General features: G+C 47.8%; 1 protein-coding gene across 7 annotated transcripts in view; it reads left to right on the top strand.

Moving 5' to 3' along the window:
- Window positions 1–15,540, top strand: part of LOC147010304 (histone-lysine N-methyltransferase 2A-like) — a 155,134-nt gene that overhangs the window by 93,819 nt on the left and 45,775 nt on the right. For all 7 annotated transcript variants that reach the window (XR_015052271.1, XM_085859137.1, XM_085859136.1 and 4 more), the window contains one exon: window positions 4,925–5,003. Coding sequence is in view for 6 of the 7 variants with exons in the window: in XM_085859137.1 (XP_085715263.1) it covers window positions 4,925–5,003 (79 nt within the window). In the remaining variant the exon portion in view is untranslated. The remainder of the gene's footprint in view (window positions 1–4,924; window positions 5,004–15,540) is intronic.

Raw genomic sequence — 15,540 nt, 5'->3', positions numbered from 1 at the left:
GAAAATATTTTAAAAGTTATTTCTCTTGAACCGCTTCATTTATCAACGTGAAACGTCACAAATATCATGTCACACCATTGCTGCATATAGTGTGAAATTGATGACATCATAAGTCTTGCGGTTTGGCAGCCATTTTGGATAGGAAAACGCACCTTATCCGATTCACACGAAACTTCACAAACTTGTTCACCCCCTACCCAATTAGAGGCACAATGTAATATTATGATGTCATAGATCACCTTCGGCAGCCATATTTGATTGAAAATAAAAACCTTCAATCACTTTTTCTCCAGAACAGCTCACTGGATCGATCCGAAACTCCACACACATGATCTACTGGCCTTGGGGAATATGGTCTGACAGCTGGATGATTTTTCGAAGAATAACCTTTCAAAATCTTCTCCAGAACCATTTGACAGATCGAGGGGAATCTTCACACGCATGTTCCCAAAGTCTTGGGGATACCAGGGTGTTCACAAATAATTAATATGTCACATGGTCTGGCATCCATGTTGGATTGAACGAAAATGTTTTAAGGAAATCTTTCTCTTGAACCGCTTCATCAATGGATGTGAAACTTCAAAGTTATTGTCCGGTAGTCATGGGGAATATATGCCTTAAATTTCAAGCTGATGGGACACGTGGTCTGGCAGCCAGAACTATTGATTTTTTTTTTTTTTATCTTTTTTATGCCTCTGCTGACAACTCGCTGGAGGCATTATGTTTTCAGGTTGTCCTTCCGTCGTTCCGTGTGTCCGTGATATACGGATCGTTACCACGATAACTTAAGAACGGTTGAAGGGATCAAAGTCAAACCTGCTACAAGGATGTATAATGATGGAAAGATGAACTAATTCGATTTTGGGGTCCAAAGGTCAGAGGTCAAGTTGGGGAACAATTATGTTACCACGATAATTTGTGAACCTGTGATGGGATTTTTACCAAACTTGGTATAAGTATACAGTATGAGGCAAAGATGAACTGATTAGATGGCAGCATCAAGAGGTCAAAGGTCAGAGTTACTGCGATAACTTAAGAATGGCTGAAGGGATCCAAGTGAAATGTGGTACAAGTATGTATAATGATGTATACATAAACTGATTAGATTATATGGTCAAAAGGTCAAAGGTCATGTCAGGTAAAAATGTGATATTTCATAATAGCTGAAGGAATTTAAATCAAACTTGGTACAAGTATATAAAATGATGTAATAATGTGGGCAGACGAATATCTGTAGACGTTGCGATGACAAAGAGTGCTGTTCTAGTTTTCAGGATATTGTGATTTTTTTTTCCTCCTCTCCCTCACCTCTTTTCATTTGTGAGTTGTCGCTTCCTTTGTTTCTTTTCTGTTTCATACCCGCTTTCCCCTTCCTCTTCTTGCTGTGTTTCATTCAGTTTCTGTGTGGCTTGTTTATTGTCAGGCCAGGCCGCATCAGATCTGTGACTTGCTCCAGGTACCATGTAAACTTGTACTAACTTGTTTCATGGTCCGGTTGTCGACGACTTAACCGTCTCCCCCACCTGGTTACCAAGTGAGGAGGGTGTATGGATATGGACACCCAGCAGAATTAAAAACAAAACCTGTCAAAGGGCAGAGAAGCTCCTTGTGAGCCAACGGTCATCCATATCTAGTGCCCAACTGTGTTTGCGGACGTCCTCCTGCAGTTGGGTTACTTCTTATTAGGAGGTTGGTGGCAGGATTTGCACTCCGGCCACCGTAAAACCCTTCATTCCGCAAAACACAAAAACGCAAAAAAATCTGAAAACTCCCTCTGTGGGAGTACTTTCTGCGCAGCTGTCCTTCGCAGAGTAGCTCGTCGGATGACGGGATTGGGGAAAAGCCTTCAGGTCCCCCACTCTTTGAAGATAGGAGGAAAACCACAGGGTAACCCTCATGGGTCAGTTTGCAGTGGTATGTGGCAGAGTTGTGCTGAGTTGTCGGCCACCAGACGGCGGTCTCCTTGGGTTCACCTGAGGCGGTCCCTTCGGGTGGGTGCCTGAAATGTTCTAACCCAAAGAAAGGATGATCACCTGTCTCTGTTATCATCTGAGCTCAAGCGTTTGAACATCAGTATTGTGATACTCTGTAAGGTTCGCAGACCGGATTGCGGCATCATGGTGGGTGGTTACACCTACTATTGGTCTGGTCGCTCTGATGGTTACCATGTCCAAGGAGTTGCTGAAGCTGTGCCCAATAAACTGACTCCAATGATAATTGAAGAAAAACCGGTCAACAAGCGTATTATGAGACGAAGGATTCATCACTCCTTTGGTGTCATTTCCCTTATCTCTGTGTATGCTCCGACTGAGGCGAGTGATCTCACTGTGAAGGACGCATTCTACGCCACGCTCGAGTCTGTGGTTGATCAGTGCCCCAGGCAAGATGCTCTTCTAGTATTGGGGGATTTCATTGCATCGATTGGAACTGATAGGGATGGTTATGAGACGTGTGTTGGTCCCCATGGGTCTTGAACTGTGAACCAAAATAGCACAAAGTTCCTTAACTTTGCAAGAAGTCATGAAATTCTGGTGGCCGTTTCATGGTTTCAGCACCCACAGTCTCATCGCTGGTCTTGGTATTCCAACACTAGTGGTGTGGCAAAGGAGATTAATCATGTTCTCGTTGATGGTCTTTGGAGGATGATCGAGAAGTGCAGAGTCTCCCTCGGAGTGCTGAGTTCCTCAATACCGACCACAGGCTTATGGTATCAACTCTGAAGTTTCAGCTTAAATCGAGAAGAATGGAACCATCCCAGCCGAGGCTGGATGTTGGCAAGCTCAAGGATGAGAGGAAGCTGATGAGATTGCGAACAGGCTGAGTGGAGATTTGGGGGGTCTGGGTGCTTTGGTGAATCCTGAAGAGTTGTGGAGTGCCTTCAAGACTACCATCCTTGATGTTGCCGGTGGATGTCTTGGAACTCACCGGAGGGTGAAGAAGAATTTTGTCTCTCAAGGGACACTGGATACCATTGACCAGAGTCGCAGAGCCAGGCTTCATGGCAGAGCTGAACTGTTCAGGGAGTTGAGGTGTAAAACTGTACATGCACTGAGGGTGAACAAAGAAGCCAATGTGCGAGGCATCTGTGAGGGTGTAGAGCATCACCTGTGGTCAGGTGATTCTCATCCTGCTGACAGGGGAATTCTGTGGCATCCATGCTGAACTTCTCAAGGCTGGTGAAAATGTTGTACTCATGTCGGTGCATGCAGTTATGTGCTCTGCCTGGAACACGGGCATCATCCCAACTGACTGGAAGACGGGCCTTGTTGTCCCTCTCTGGAGAGGGAAGGGTGATCGCCAAGACTGCAACAACTACCGAGTCATGACGCTGCTCTCAGTGCCGGGCAAGGTCTTCGCTTGGATAATTCTTGATAGGGTTCGCCACCATCTCCTTGAGCATCAGCGTCCAGAGCAGTCAGGCTTTACACCAAAGAGGTCAACGATTGACCGTATCCTTGCTCTTCGGGTCCTCACTGAATGCAGATGAGAATTTCAGCAGGGGCTGCTTGCAGCTCATGTTGATCTCTGTAAAGCGTTTGATTCAGTGAATCGGGATGCCCTATGAAGGATTCTCTGTCTTCGTGGGGTGATGCCAAAACTGATCAATCTGATGTCTGAACTCTACTCTGGTACTGAGAGTGCTGTGAGATGTGGTGGTACCATCTCTGACTTGTTTCCAGTTGTTACTGGTTTGTCAGGGGTGTGTACTGGCCCCCACACTTTTCAGCGCTTCTTTCAATTGGATTCTGGGGAGAATGTTGGAGAGATCAAGCTGCGGTGCATCATTTGGGAATGTCAAGATCTCTGACCTTGATTTCGCAGATGATGCAGTCATCTTTACGGAGACTGGATCTCCTTTTGGGGGTCCTCGAGGTGCTGAATGAGGAGTCTGAGCCACTGGGATTATGGGTTTCTTGTGTCAAAACCAAGATCCAGGCTTTCAATGACATATTGGATACTGCTATTTTGTCTGAACCTGTTTGTGGTGAGGATGTTGAGGTCACCGAGAGATTCACTTCCCTTGGCGGTGATATTCATGTCTCTGCTGGCTGTGAGCCAGAGGTCAGTATACGTCTGGGTCGGGCCTGGGGAATCATGAATTCACTGGATCATGGGGTGTGGCGCTGCCGGTACCTGTGCGGGAGGACGAAAGTCCAAGTCTTCAGGTCCTTGGTGCTTCCAGTCTTGCTCTATGAATGTGAAACTTTGACTCTGAGCAGGGATCGGAGATGGAGACTCAATTACTTTGGTACCAGGTCTCTTCAGAGAATCCTTGGCTATCGCTGGTTGGACTTTGTGTCCAACGAGCGGTTGCTGAGAGAGAGACTCAAATGAGATTTGTTACCTGCATAGTCCTTGAGCATCAGCTGTGGCTGTTTTGACATGTGACTCGTTTTCCTGACACTGATCCTGCTCACCAAATTCTTTCGTTGAGGGAGCCTCGTGAGTGGAGGAGGCCAATGGGCCAACTTCGTGCCTCGTAGTTGCAGCAGGTTGATCAGCATATCAAGGAGATGGGGATGGGCCAGATGAAGACTCCAGGAGTATCCGCGGAAAGTGGACACAGCGATGCGTTGCTCTGGCGCATGCTCCCACACCTGACCTGACCTTGTTCACCTCCCCCCCCACCAATATGTCCTTCTCACCCTTTCCTTGAACTCACTCTCACTCCTAATCTGTCGTTGGTGTTTCCATCTTTCCATTTTGTTCTCTTAAATTCTGCTCGAGCTTCTCCATGAGCCTCAACCATGTTTTCCAATTTTTTTTTTTAATGGTTTAATGGCTACGGAAATTACATTGTGATTCAAGGGCTATGGAAATGCACACTGTGGTTAAATGAGAAACCAAGTTTGAATATTGTTTTATTTGTAACAGTTTGGCATCCTACCTGTCACACCTGACATTCTCCATTTTCACCTTGCAGGTAGTCTCACTGTCGAACGACTTGGCTATCTCTCCGAGCTTTCAGACAGTGCCAACTACTTGTTTCCCGTCGGATTCCGGTACGATTGAGGGGGAGTTTGTCGTTTGATTTGGGTGTTCCTGCTGCTTCCTCAAGGATTATAACGTTGCAAAGTGAACACTAGGGAAATGTATGATGTGGAAAGGTCACTTTCCTCCTCTTCAAACGACCCCACCCCTTCCGTTCCATGCTGCCACAGGAATTTCAATGTAAACATGTATTCGTTCCACCTCACCATGAATATTTATGTTCTGGTTGCCCTTTGTGGAGACAAAGGTGATCATTCACTTGTGATATTTGAATACCTGAGCACATGAATGTATTTAAAGTGTGGAATCTGCTGTTTTGTGACCACTGCATTCTCACTCACACCTGATATGTCTCCATTTTCACCTTGCAGAGGGTCTCGCTCACACCGAGACAGCAAATGTTCCATGCTGCATCCACACACTGAGATAGCGAGTGGTGTAATTTGCTCTCGAGGAATATCCCATAAGATCTGACTACTTCCTACCTGCAGTTTCGGCAGGAAGTAGTCATTTGTTCAGGATGCTGGACATAGCTTGCCTACCCTTTGTGAAAGACACCTTTGGATCTCTAACATGTACCAAGTGGTACTATCACATAGGACACACAAATTTAACGTCCATCCGAGGGATGGAACGCTTTGTGATGCAACACCCTACCTGCCAAGTTCCAATCGGATGGTACTTGACAGGTAGGGTGTTTCATTACAAAGTTTATTTTGGGTTGGGAATCAAATCCAGTTGAGACAGCTCAATCGTAAGTGTGGTACCGCTGCACCACCCTGTCAACACAAATATGAGTAGTCGGACAATGAGAGATCCAATGCAGATCAATTTAAATTGTATGTTGGTGGGAAAAAATATGAAAAATCTCTTAATCATTAATATAGTCTTCAAAATATATCCACCTCTTTCCACCAATCTATCCATTTAATATGAGAGGGAAAAAAAAATCAAAAGTTGACAAATCATCAGCCCCGCCCTCTTTCCCCATTCACTTACGTGAAAAAGGTGAAGGCTTTCTCACCTCACCCTCCATTTCCCCCAAGCCCCACCTCCTTTTATCAGTCACATATTAATATTTTCCACCGATTCTTCCTTCTGTGCATGTTCATAGTTTGGGTTTAAACTCTTAACATTTGATCACCTTGGCACTGTGCCAACACACACACACACACACACACACACACACACACACACACACACACACACACACACACACACACACACACACACACACACACACACACATCGCCGTGGATTATGTCTCACACCGTAAAATCGCATAAACTGCACAGAACAACCATCCGTCTGCCACTCAGACAATTGTTCCTGCCAATGCAAACCATTCAACCAGAAGGCATGTGATATGACCAGCAGGAAAATCGAAAAATGAGGAGTGTGACAAGTACTCTTGCTGATACCCATTTAATTGGAAAACAGTCCACACCAACAGACAACAGTCCACTGAAGCCTCTGTGTTGGAGGCGACAATTTGGTGTGGACTGTTGTCCAATGGGGATCAGTGGAGTGCTCGTCAGAGACATTCCAGAGACATTCCCTGGAATGTCAAGGTCAGAAACATTCCCAAACGATGCACCACAGCTTGATCTCTCCGACATCCTCCCCAGAATCCAGTCCATACAAGTGCTGAAAAATGTGGGAGCCAGTACACACCCCTGACGAACTCCAGCAACAATTGGAAATAAGTCAGAAATGGTACCACCACATTTCACAGCACTCTCAGTACCAGAGTAGAGTTCAGACATCAGATCGATCAGTTTTGATGACACCCCACGAAGACCAAGAATCCTCCAGAGGGCATCCCCATTCGCTGAATCAAACGCTTTGTGGAGATAAACATAGGCTGCAGGCAGCACCTGCTGAAACTCTCGTCTGCATTCAGTGAGGACCCGGAGAGCAAAGATACGGTCAATCGTTGACCTCTTTGGTGTAAAGCCTGACTGCTCTGGACGCTGGTGCTCAAGCAGATGATGGCGAACCCTATCAAGAATTATCCGAGCAAAGACCTTGCCCGGCACTGAGAGCAGCGTCACCCCTCGGTAGTTGTTGCAGTCTTGGCGATCATCCTTCCCTTTCCAGAGAGAGACAACAAGGCCCCTCCTCCAGTTAGTTGGGATGATGCCTGTGTTCCAGGCAGAGCACAGAACTGCATGCAACGACACGAGTGCAGCATTTCCACCAGCCTTGAGAAGTTCAGCATGGATGCCACAGATTCCTGGAGCTTTACCCCATTTCAACTGGTTCACTGCAGCCCGTGTTTCCACAAACAAAGATGGACCACAGTTGATTGGAGGGTCATCAACAGTATTATTGTAACACCTGATGTGGATTTTTCTCCTTGAACCTCGTAGTGATCGTTGTAGCATTCTAACGTTGTTGTGGAATCTTATGTAACTAGCAGGGTTTAACGTCTCGCTGATTCGGTTTTAAAGTCCTGTTATAAAATCACAGACACTGATAAATCAATGTCCACAAACAGTTCTTTTCTTTGAGAACAATTTATTTCTAATGTTATCCACCAGTTTATATCTCACCCACGTACACTTCACACAACGAACTTGAGAACCCCCATTTGTTGCAATATTATTTGGTTCTATTTTATTTATTCTTACTTTTTAGTTAACCGTTAAACCAACCCGATTTAATTCACTTCCACAACGTGGAAGTACATTACATCAGAGAGTTTTATTATTACTTGGTACTTGGCCAGTCCCAAGGAGTACAAGCCACTGAGATGCTATACATCACACGCGCTTGCACTGAAACAAGATTACAATTTCTGGTATTTATATGCTTTTCTTGGGAGAGTGGTGGGGGCTGTTAAGCCTGAAACAAAGAACTCCAAAATGCAATACGTGTCTTATAGGTGAAAAAGCAAATGACATAATTCATGGTAAGAGTTGGCTGTTATCAGCGCAGGTCACACCACTCCACAACAACACATTTTTTATCAACATTTATGGCAAAAGACTCTTGGCCAAAAGGGAAAGGGGCACTGACAGCCAATTCGACTTGTAGCATAAAACTTACTTTTTATAAAACACCAGCACAATTACAATTTAGAATACATAAATATAATTATTTCCTCCACACACCCCTGAAGACCAACTCGACAGCTGGTGGATCAGCCTGGTACAACCGCTCAAAGTAACCGGCCCAGCAAGCCTTCACTTCGGACTCCTCTGTCGAGAGCCTACCACCATCTGCTCTAACTGTAGTACACGGAGGGGCGGGCTTGGACAAATGCAATGCACGAATTCCCCTGTAAGCAGGATGAGTATCACTTGACCACAGGTGATTCTCTACCCCCTCACAGATTCCTCGCACATAGACCTCATTGTCCACCCTTAATGCACGCACAGTTTTGCGCCTCAGCTCCCTGAACAACTCAGCTCTGCCATGAAGCCTGGCCCTGCGACTCTGGTCAATGGTATCCAGTGTCCCTTGAGAGACAAAATTCTTCTTCGCCCTCTGGTGAGCTCCAAGACATCTACTGGCAACATCAAGGATGGCAGTCTTGAAGGCGCTCCACAACTCTTCAGGATCCCCCAAAGCACCCAGACCCCCAGAAATCTCCACTCAACCTGTTCGCAAACTCCTCAGCTACCCTCTCATCTTTGAGCCTGCCAACATCCAGCCGAGGCTGAGATGGTACCATTCTACTGGATTTAAGGTGCAACGTAAAAGTTGCTACAACAAGCCGGTGGTCAGTGTTGAGGAACTCTGGGCACTCCGGTAGACCCTGCAGTTCTGGATCTTCCTCCAGCGACAATCAACAAGCACATGGTCAATCTCCTTTGCCACACCGCCAGCGTTGGAATACCAAGTCCAGCGATGAGCTTTTGGGCGCTGAAACGATGAACCGGCCACCCTCAGTCCATGACTTCTTGCAAAGTCAAGGAACTTCGTGCTATTCTGGTTCACAGTTCCAGACCCATGGGGACAAACACATGTCTCATAACCATCCATATGGTTCTAGTCAATGCATTGAAATCCCACAAGACTGGAAGTGTATCTCGCCTGGTGCTTAATGCAGCTTATTGCTTTATGCAGCTGATTTGGCTGACTCGAAGATCAACCACAGACTCGAGCGCGGCATAAAATGTGTCCTTCACGGTAAGATCACTCTCCTCAGTCGGAGCAGATACAGAGACCAGGGAAATGACACCCAAGCAGTGACGAATCCTTCGTCTCACAATACGCTCATTGACCGGTGTTACTGTTTCTTGGTGCCGGGTATCTGTGGCGAGCACGACCACTAGGTGGAGCAGTAGAGTCGTCTCCACCGAACACCCAGAATTTGGGTCGTGACCCGCGGATAAGTCCGGAAGGCACGGGTCCCTTCCAGAACCATGAATCGCCAATAATTCGACTGCTTGGGGTAGGGTTTATTGCCAAACTTCAATATACCTAATTACCCACGCGGCAAAGCAACCGGGGAATTCACACCCTCGACAGACCTCGAGCGGGTCGAGCCGTGACCGTGCCCGAACCGTGTGTAACCTAAGCGGATGGTTACCGAGGCCTGTTGGTCCAAATGAACAATTTACTGCATCGCTATTTCTCAACACACACCGTGCCACGCCAATGAAAGAAATGACAGGGAACGAGCTGGGACATTCAACAATAGGGAAATTTATTACAATAATAGCGGGGCGGGAAGCACGTAAGGGCAGAGTTATCCGAATATCAGGCAGGCAATATACAGTGAGCAAAAGCACTTAACAGTTCTACTTAGACGGGCCTACACACAGACACACACCCAAAGAAATGGACCCCGTCAGGTCTTTATTGAAGGCTTCCAGCTCGAGGAAAGGTGAGCTGGAGACCAGAGCCTGTGCTTGGACCTGTCCACCTCGTGCGGTCTTTGATGATCTGGCTCAGTGGCGGGACTCAAACCCGCAGCTTTCACGTGGCGTCAAGGACGAAGGCACCAGGAGTGGAGCAGCAGACGCCAGCACGATCCGGACGGCAAAACAAGCGAGGAGGCGGCGAGGCAGGCGAAGCAAGTGATTCTCTTCAGGCTCCGACACACAACCAGGCTCCGATGCCAACACGAACATGAACACGAACCCTCCAAAGGGAGCCTGGTCTTTTTATCCTCTCTCTGAGCGGGGCGAAGCCTCGGTGTTGGACGCTCTGTGCGTGCTTGGTTGGACAGGGATCAGGTGTGTTGACGTGCTGTTCGCTCATGATTGGACAGCAAGGAGAGCCTGGTAAAGCGCGAGTTCAGTGGAGGACTTGTGAATGGGAATGCGCTGTAAAGCGTGAGTTCAGTGGAGGAGTTGTGAATGGGATCGCGCAGTAAAGCGCGAGTTCAGTGGAGGAGTTGTGAATGGGATCGCGCAGTAAAGCGCGAGTTCAGTGGAGGAGTTGTGAATGGGAATGCGCTGTAAAGCGCGAGTTCAGTGGAGGACTTGTGAATGGGAATGCGCTGTAAAGCGCGAGTTCAGTGGAGGAGTTGTGAATGGGAATGCGCTGTAAAGCGCTAGTTCAGTGGAGGAGTTGTGAATGGGATCGTGCTGTAAAGCGCTAGTTCAGTGGAGGAGTTGTGAATGGGAACGCGCTGTAAAGCGCTAGTTCAGTGGAGGAGTTGTGAATGGGAACGCGCTGTAAAGCGCTAGTTCAGTGGAGGAGTTGTGAATGGGAACGCGCTGTAAAGCGTGAGTTCAGTGGAGGAGTTGTGAATGGGATCGCGCTGTAAAGCGTGAGTTCAGTGGAGGAGTTGTGAATGGGATCGCGCTGTAAAGCGCTAGTTCAGTGGAGGAGTTGTGAATGGGAATGCGCTGTAAAGCGCGAGTTCAGTGGAGGAGTTGTGAATGGGATCGCGCTGTAAAGCGTGAGTTCAGTGGAGGAGTTGTGAATGGGATCGCGCTGTAAAGCGTGAGTTCAGTGGAGGAGTTGTGAATGGGATCGCGCTAGTTCAGTGGAGGAGTTGTGAATGGGATCGCGCTGTAAAGCGTGAGTTCAGTGGAGGAGTTGTGAATGGGATCGCGCTGTAAAGCGTGAGTTCAGTGGAGGAGTTGTGAATGGGATCGCGCTGTAAAGCGCTAGTTCAGTGGAGGAGTTGTGAATGGGAATGCGCTGTAAAGCGCGAGTTCAGTGGAGGAGTTGTGAATGGGATCGCGCTGTAAAGCGTGAGTTCAGTGGAGGAGTTGTGAATGGGATCGCGCTGTAAAGCGTGAGTTCAGTGGAGGAGTTGTGAATGGGATCGCGCTAGTTCAGTGGAGGAGTTGTGAATGGGATCGCGCTGTAAAGCGCTAGTTCAGTGGAGGAGTTGTGAACGGTAATGCGCTGTAAAGCGCTAGTTCAGTGGAGGAGTTGTGAATGGGAATGCGCTAGTTCAGTGGAGGAGTTGTGAATGGGATCGCGCTGTAAAGCGCTAGTTCAGTGGAGGAGTTGTGAATGGGATCGCGCTGTAAAGCGCTAGTTCAGTGGAGGAGTTGTGAATGGGATCGCGCTAGTTCAGTGGAGGAGTTGTGAATGGGATCGCGCTGTAAAGCGCTAGTTCAGTGGAGGAGTTGTGAACGGTAATGCACTGTAAAGCGCTAGTTTAGTGGAGGAGTTGTGAATGGGAATGCGCTGTAAAGCGCGAGTTCAGTGGAGGAGTTGTGAATGGGATCGCGCTGTAAAGCGCTAGTTCAGTGGAGGAGTTGTGAATGGGATCGCGCTGTAAAGCGCTAGTTCAGTGGAGGAGTTGTGAATGGGAATGCGCTGTAAAGCGCGAGTTCAGTGGAGGAGTTGTGAATGGGAATGCGCTGTAAAGCGCGAGTTCAGTGGAGGAGTTGTGAATGGGAATGCGCTGTAAAGCGCGAGTTCAGTGGAGGAGTTGTGAATGGGATCGCGCTGTAAAGCGTGAGTTCAGTGGAGGAGTTGTGAATGGGATCGCGCTGTAAAGCGCGAGTTCAGTGGAGGAGTTGTGAATGGGATCGCGCTGTAAAGCGTGAGTTCAGTGGAGGAGTTGTGAATGGGATCGCGCTGTAAAGCGTGAGTTCAGTGGAGGAGTTGTGAATGGGATCGCGCTGTAAAGCGCTAGTTCAGTGGAGGAGTTGTGAATGGGAATGCGCTGTAAAGCGCGAGTTCAGTGGAGGAGTTGTGAATGGGATCGCGCTGTAAAGCGCTAGTTCAGTGGAGGAGTTGTGAATGGGATCGCGCTGTAAAGCGTGAGTTCAGTGGAGGAGTTGTGAATGGGATCGCGCTAGTTCAGTGGAGGAGTTGTGAATGGGATCGCGCTGTAAAGCGCTAGTTCAGTGGAGGAGTTGTGAACGGTAATGCGCTGTAAAGCGCTAGTTCAGTGGAGGAGTTGTGAATGGGAATGCGCTAGTTCAGTGGAGGAGTTGTGAATGGGATCGCGCTGTAAAGCGCTAGTTCAGTGGAGGAGTTGTGAATGGGATCGCGCTAGTTCAGTGGAGGAGTTGTGAATGGGATCGCGCTGTAAAGCGCTAGTTCAGTGGAGGAGTTGTGAATGGGATCGCGCTGTAAAGCGCTAGTTCAGTGGAGGAGTTGTGAACGGTAATGCGCTGTAAAGCGCTAGTTCAGTGGAGGAGTTGTGAATGGGAATGCGCTGTAAAGCGCGAGTTCAGTGGAGGAGTTGTGAATGGGAATGCGCTGTAAAGCGCGAGTTCAGTGGAGGAGTTGTGAATGGGAATGCGCTGTAAAGCGCGAGTTCAGTGGAGGAGTTGTGAATGGGATCGCGCTGTAAAGCGTGAGTTCAGTGGAGGAGTTGTGAATGGGATCGCGCTGTAAAGCGCTAGTTCAGTGGAGGAGTTGTGAATGGGATCGCGCTGTAAAGCGTGAGTTCAGTGGAGGAGTTGTGAATGGGATCGCGCTGTAAAGCGCTAGTTCAGTGGAGGAGATGTGAATGGGATCGCGCTGTAAAGTGCTATTTCAGTGGAGGAGTTGTGAATGGGATCGCGCTGTAAAGTGCTATTTCAGTGGAGGAGTTGTGAATGGGATCGCGCTGTAAAGCGTGAGTTCAGTGGAGGAGTTGTGAATGGGATCGCGCTGTAAAGCGCTAGTTCAGTGGAGGAGATGTGAATGGGATCGCGCTGTAAAGCGCGAGTTCAGTGGAGGAGTTGTGAATGGGAATGCGCTGTAAAGCGCGAGTTCAGTGGAGGAGTTGTGAATGGGATCGCGCTGTAAAGCGTGAGTTCAGTGTAGGAGTTGTGAATGGGATCGCGCTGTAAAGCGCTAGTTCAGTGGAGGAGATGTGAATGGGATCGCGCTGTAAAGCGCGAGTTCAGTGGAGGAGTTGTGAATGGGAATGCGCTGTAAAGCGCTAGTTCAGTGGAGGAGATGTGAATGGGATCGCGCTGTAAAGCGCTCGTTCAGTGGAGGAGTTGTGAACGGGAACGCGCTGTAAAGCGTGAGTTCAGTGGCAGGGTGGTTGGTTTGTCGGATCGAAGGATTTATAAACCTGACTATAAAACAACTTCGCAGCGCACGTGTACTTAATTACCCATTACACAAGGGACGGGACCCTAACTAGAAACACATACTTACCGATATAACTGATCTATAAGGACTCTGGCTGTTGTGTGCGATGGGATCCAGATTCGTAACATTACCTCAATTATCATTGGAGTCAGCTTATTGGACACAGCTACAGCAACTCCTTGGGCATGATAACCATCGCAGCGACCAAAGCAATTGTAGGTGTAACCACCCGCCATGATCTCGCCAATATGCAGTCTCCGAACCTCAGAGAGTGCTGCAATACCAATGTCCAAAACGCCTGAGCTCAGATGATAACAGAGACAGGTGATCATTCTCTCTTCGGGATAGAACATTCCAGGCACCCACCCAAAGGGACCGCCTCAGGTTAACCCAAGGAGACCGCCATCTGCTGGACGACCCGTCAGCACCACCCCGACAAACTCTCCCACAATCTGACCCAGGAATGTTACCCCGTGGTTTCCCTCCTATCATCAAAGAGTGGGGGTCCCAAAGGCTTTGCCCCAATCCCGCCATCCGGTGAGCTGCCCTGTGAAGGGAAGCTGCACAGGATGTACTCCCACAGAGTGGGTTTTCAGTTTTTTTTAAATGCTTTTGGAATGTTTTGCGGAATGAAGTGTTTTACGGTGGCTGGAGTGCAAATCCGGCCACCAACCTCCTTATAAAAAGTCACCCATCTGCAGGAGGATGTCAGCAGACACAGTTTGGCAGTAGATACGGATGGCCGTTGGCTCACAAAGAGCTCCTCGGCCCTTTGACAGGTTTTGTTCTTCATCCTGCTCGGTGTCCATATCATACACCCTTCTCACCAGAAAACCTGGTGGGGGAGACTGTTTAGTCACCAACAACCCGACCATGGAACAGGTTAGTACAGGTTTACATGATACCTGCAGCAGGTCACAGATCTGATCTGGCCTGACCATCCTGGTGAGGGCAAATAATCCCGAAATCCGGATCGGTGGTTCTGTTTAATGTTTCACTGATGATGACCATATAATCTTTGTCTGTTTGACAGAGTTACCGGGCCGAAGCCTCTGTGTTGGAAGCGTCGCTTTGGTTTGGACTGTTGTCCAATGGGAATCAATGGAGTGCTCATCACACTCATGTTTTGATATACAGGGTGCCCCAAAAAATGTACTCATATTTTGGCTCCTCATAACTCATTGAATTTTTCATTTCTTTTCAGATCAAATTGACCCTAATAATGGCAGAAGTACGACGAGGTTTTAAAGAAAGAAAATTTATCATAAAGTGCTACTGGAAGCACGAAAACATCATGGAAGTGCAAAGACAATTTAGAAGACATTTTCACAAAGATCCACCAACGCGACGCACCATTGCTCACATCCGAGATAAGTTTGAAACAGATGGAACTGTGCATGACGTCCATAAGGAGCGTTCAGGAAGACCACGGTCATCAACCACCCCCGCAAAGGAAAATCAATTGCTGGAAACCCTCCACCGATCCCCACGGAAATCTGTACGACAAATGGCTCGTAAGACAGGAATTCCAAAATCAAGCGCCCATCACATTTTGAAGCGAATTAATTGGAAAAGTTACATTCCAAAATTAATCCACGCTCTAAATGAAGACGATCCTGACTGGAAAGCTGAATTTTGTGAGTGGTACCTGGGCAAATGCGAAGAAGATGCAGCATTTCCATCAAAAATGGTTTGGAGCGATGAGGCCAGCTTCAAGTTAAATGGCTCAATTAACCGACACAATTGCACCTCCTGGGCTCCTGAAAATCCGCATGTTATTATGGAACACCATTTAAACTTACCAGGGATTACTGTGTGGTATGGGATATCAGCATTGGTCATCCTCGGGCCATTCTTTTTTGACCAAACTGTCACTGGGGATGTTTACTTAAACTTGCTGCAGGAATCCGTCGGTCCACGTGTCGAAGAGATATTTGGTGACGAAGATATTTACTTTCAGAAATATGGAGCACCTCCCCACTACCACCGTGATGTAAGGGCCTATCTCGAAGAGGTAGTGTTGAATTCCCTGTGCGTTCCCCAGACCTCACTCCAATGGACTTCTTTTTATGGGGATATCTCAAAGATAAG

Source organism: Eptatretus burgeri, chromosome 16 (genome assembly GCF_056783735.1).
Source record: "Eptatretus burgeri isolate ZD-2024b chromosome 16, Ebu_testis_v1, whole genome shotgun sequence".
NCBI classification, from domain to species: domain Eukaryota; kingdom Metazoa; phylum Chordata; class Myxini; order Myxiniformes; family Myxinidae; genus Eptatretus; species Eptatretus burgeri.
This window is presented reverse-complemented; position numbering and strand designations above follow the sequence as displayed.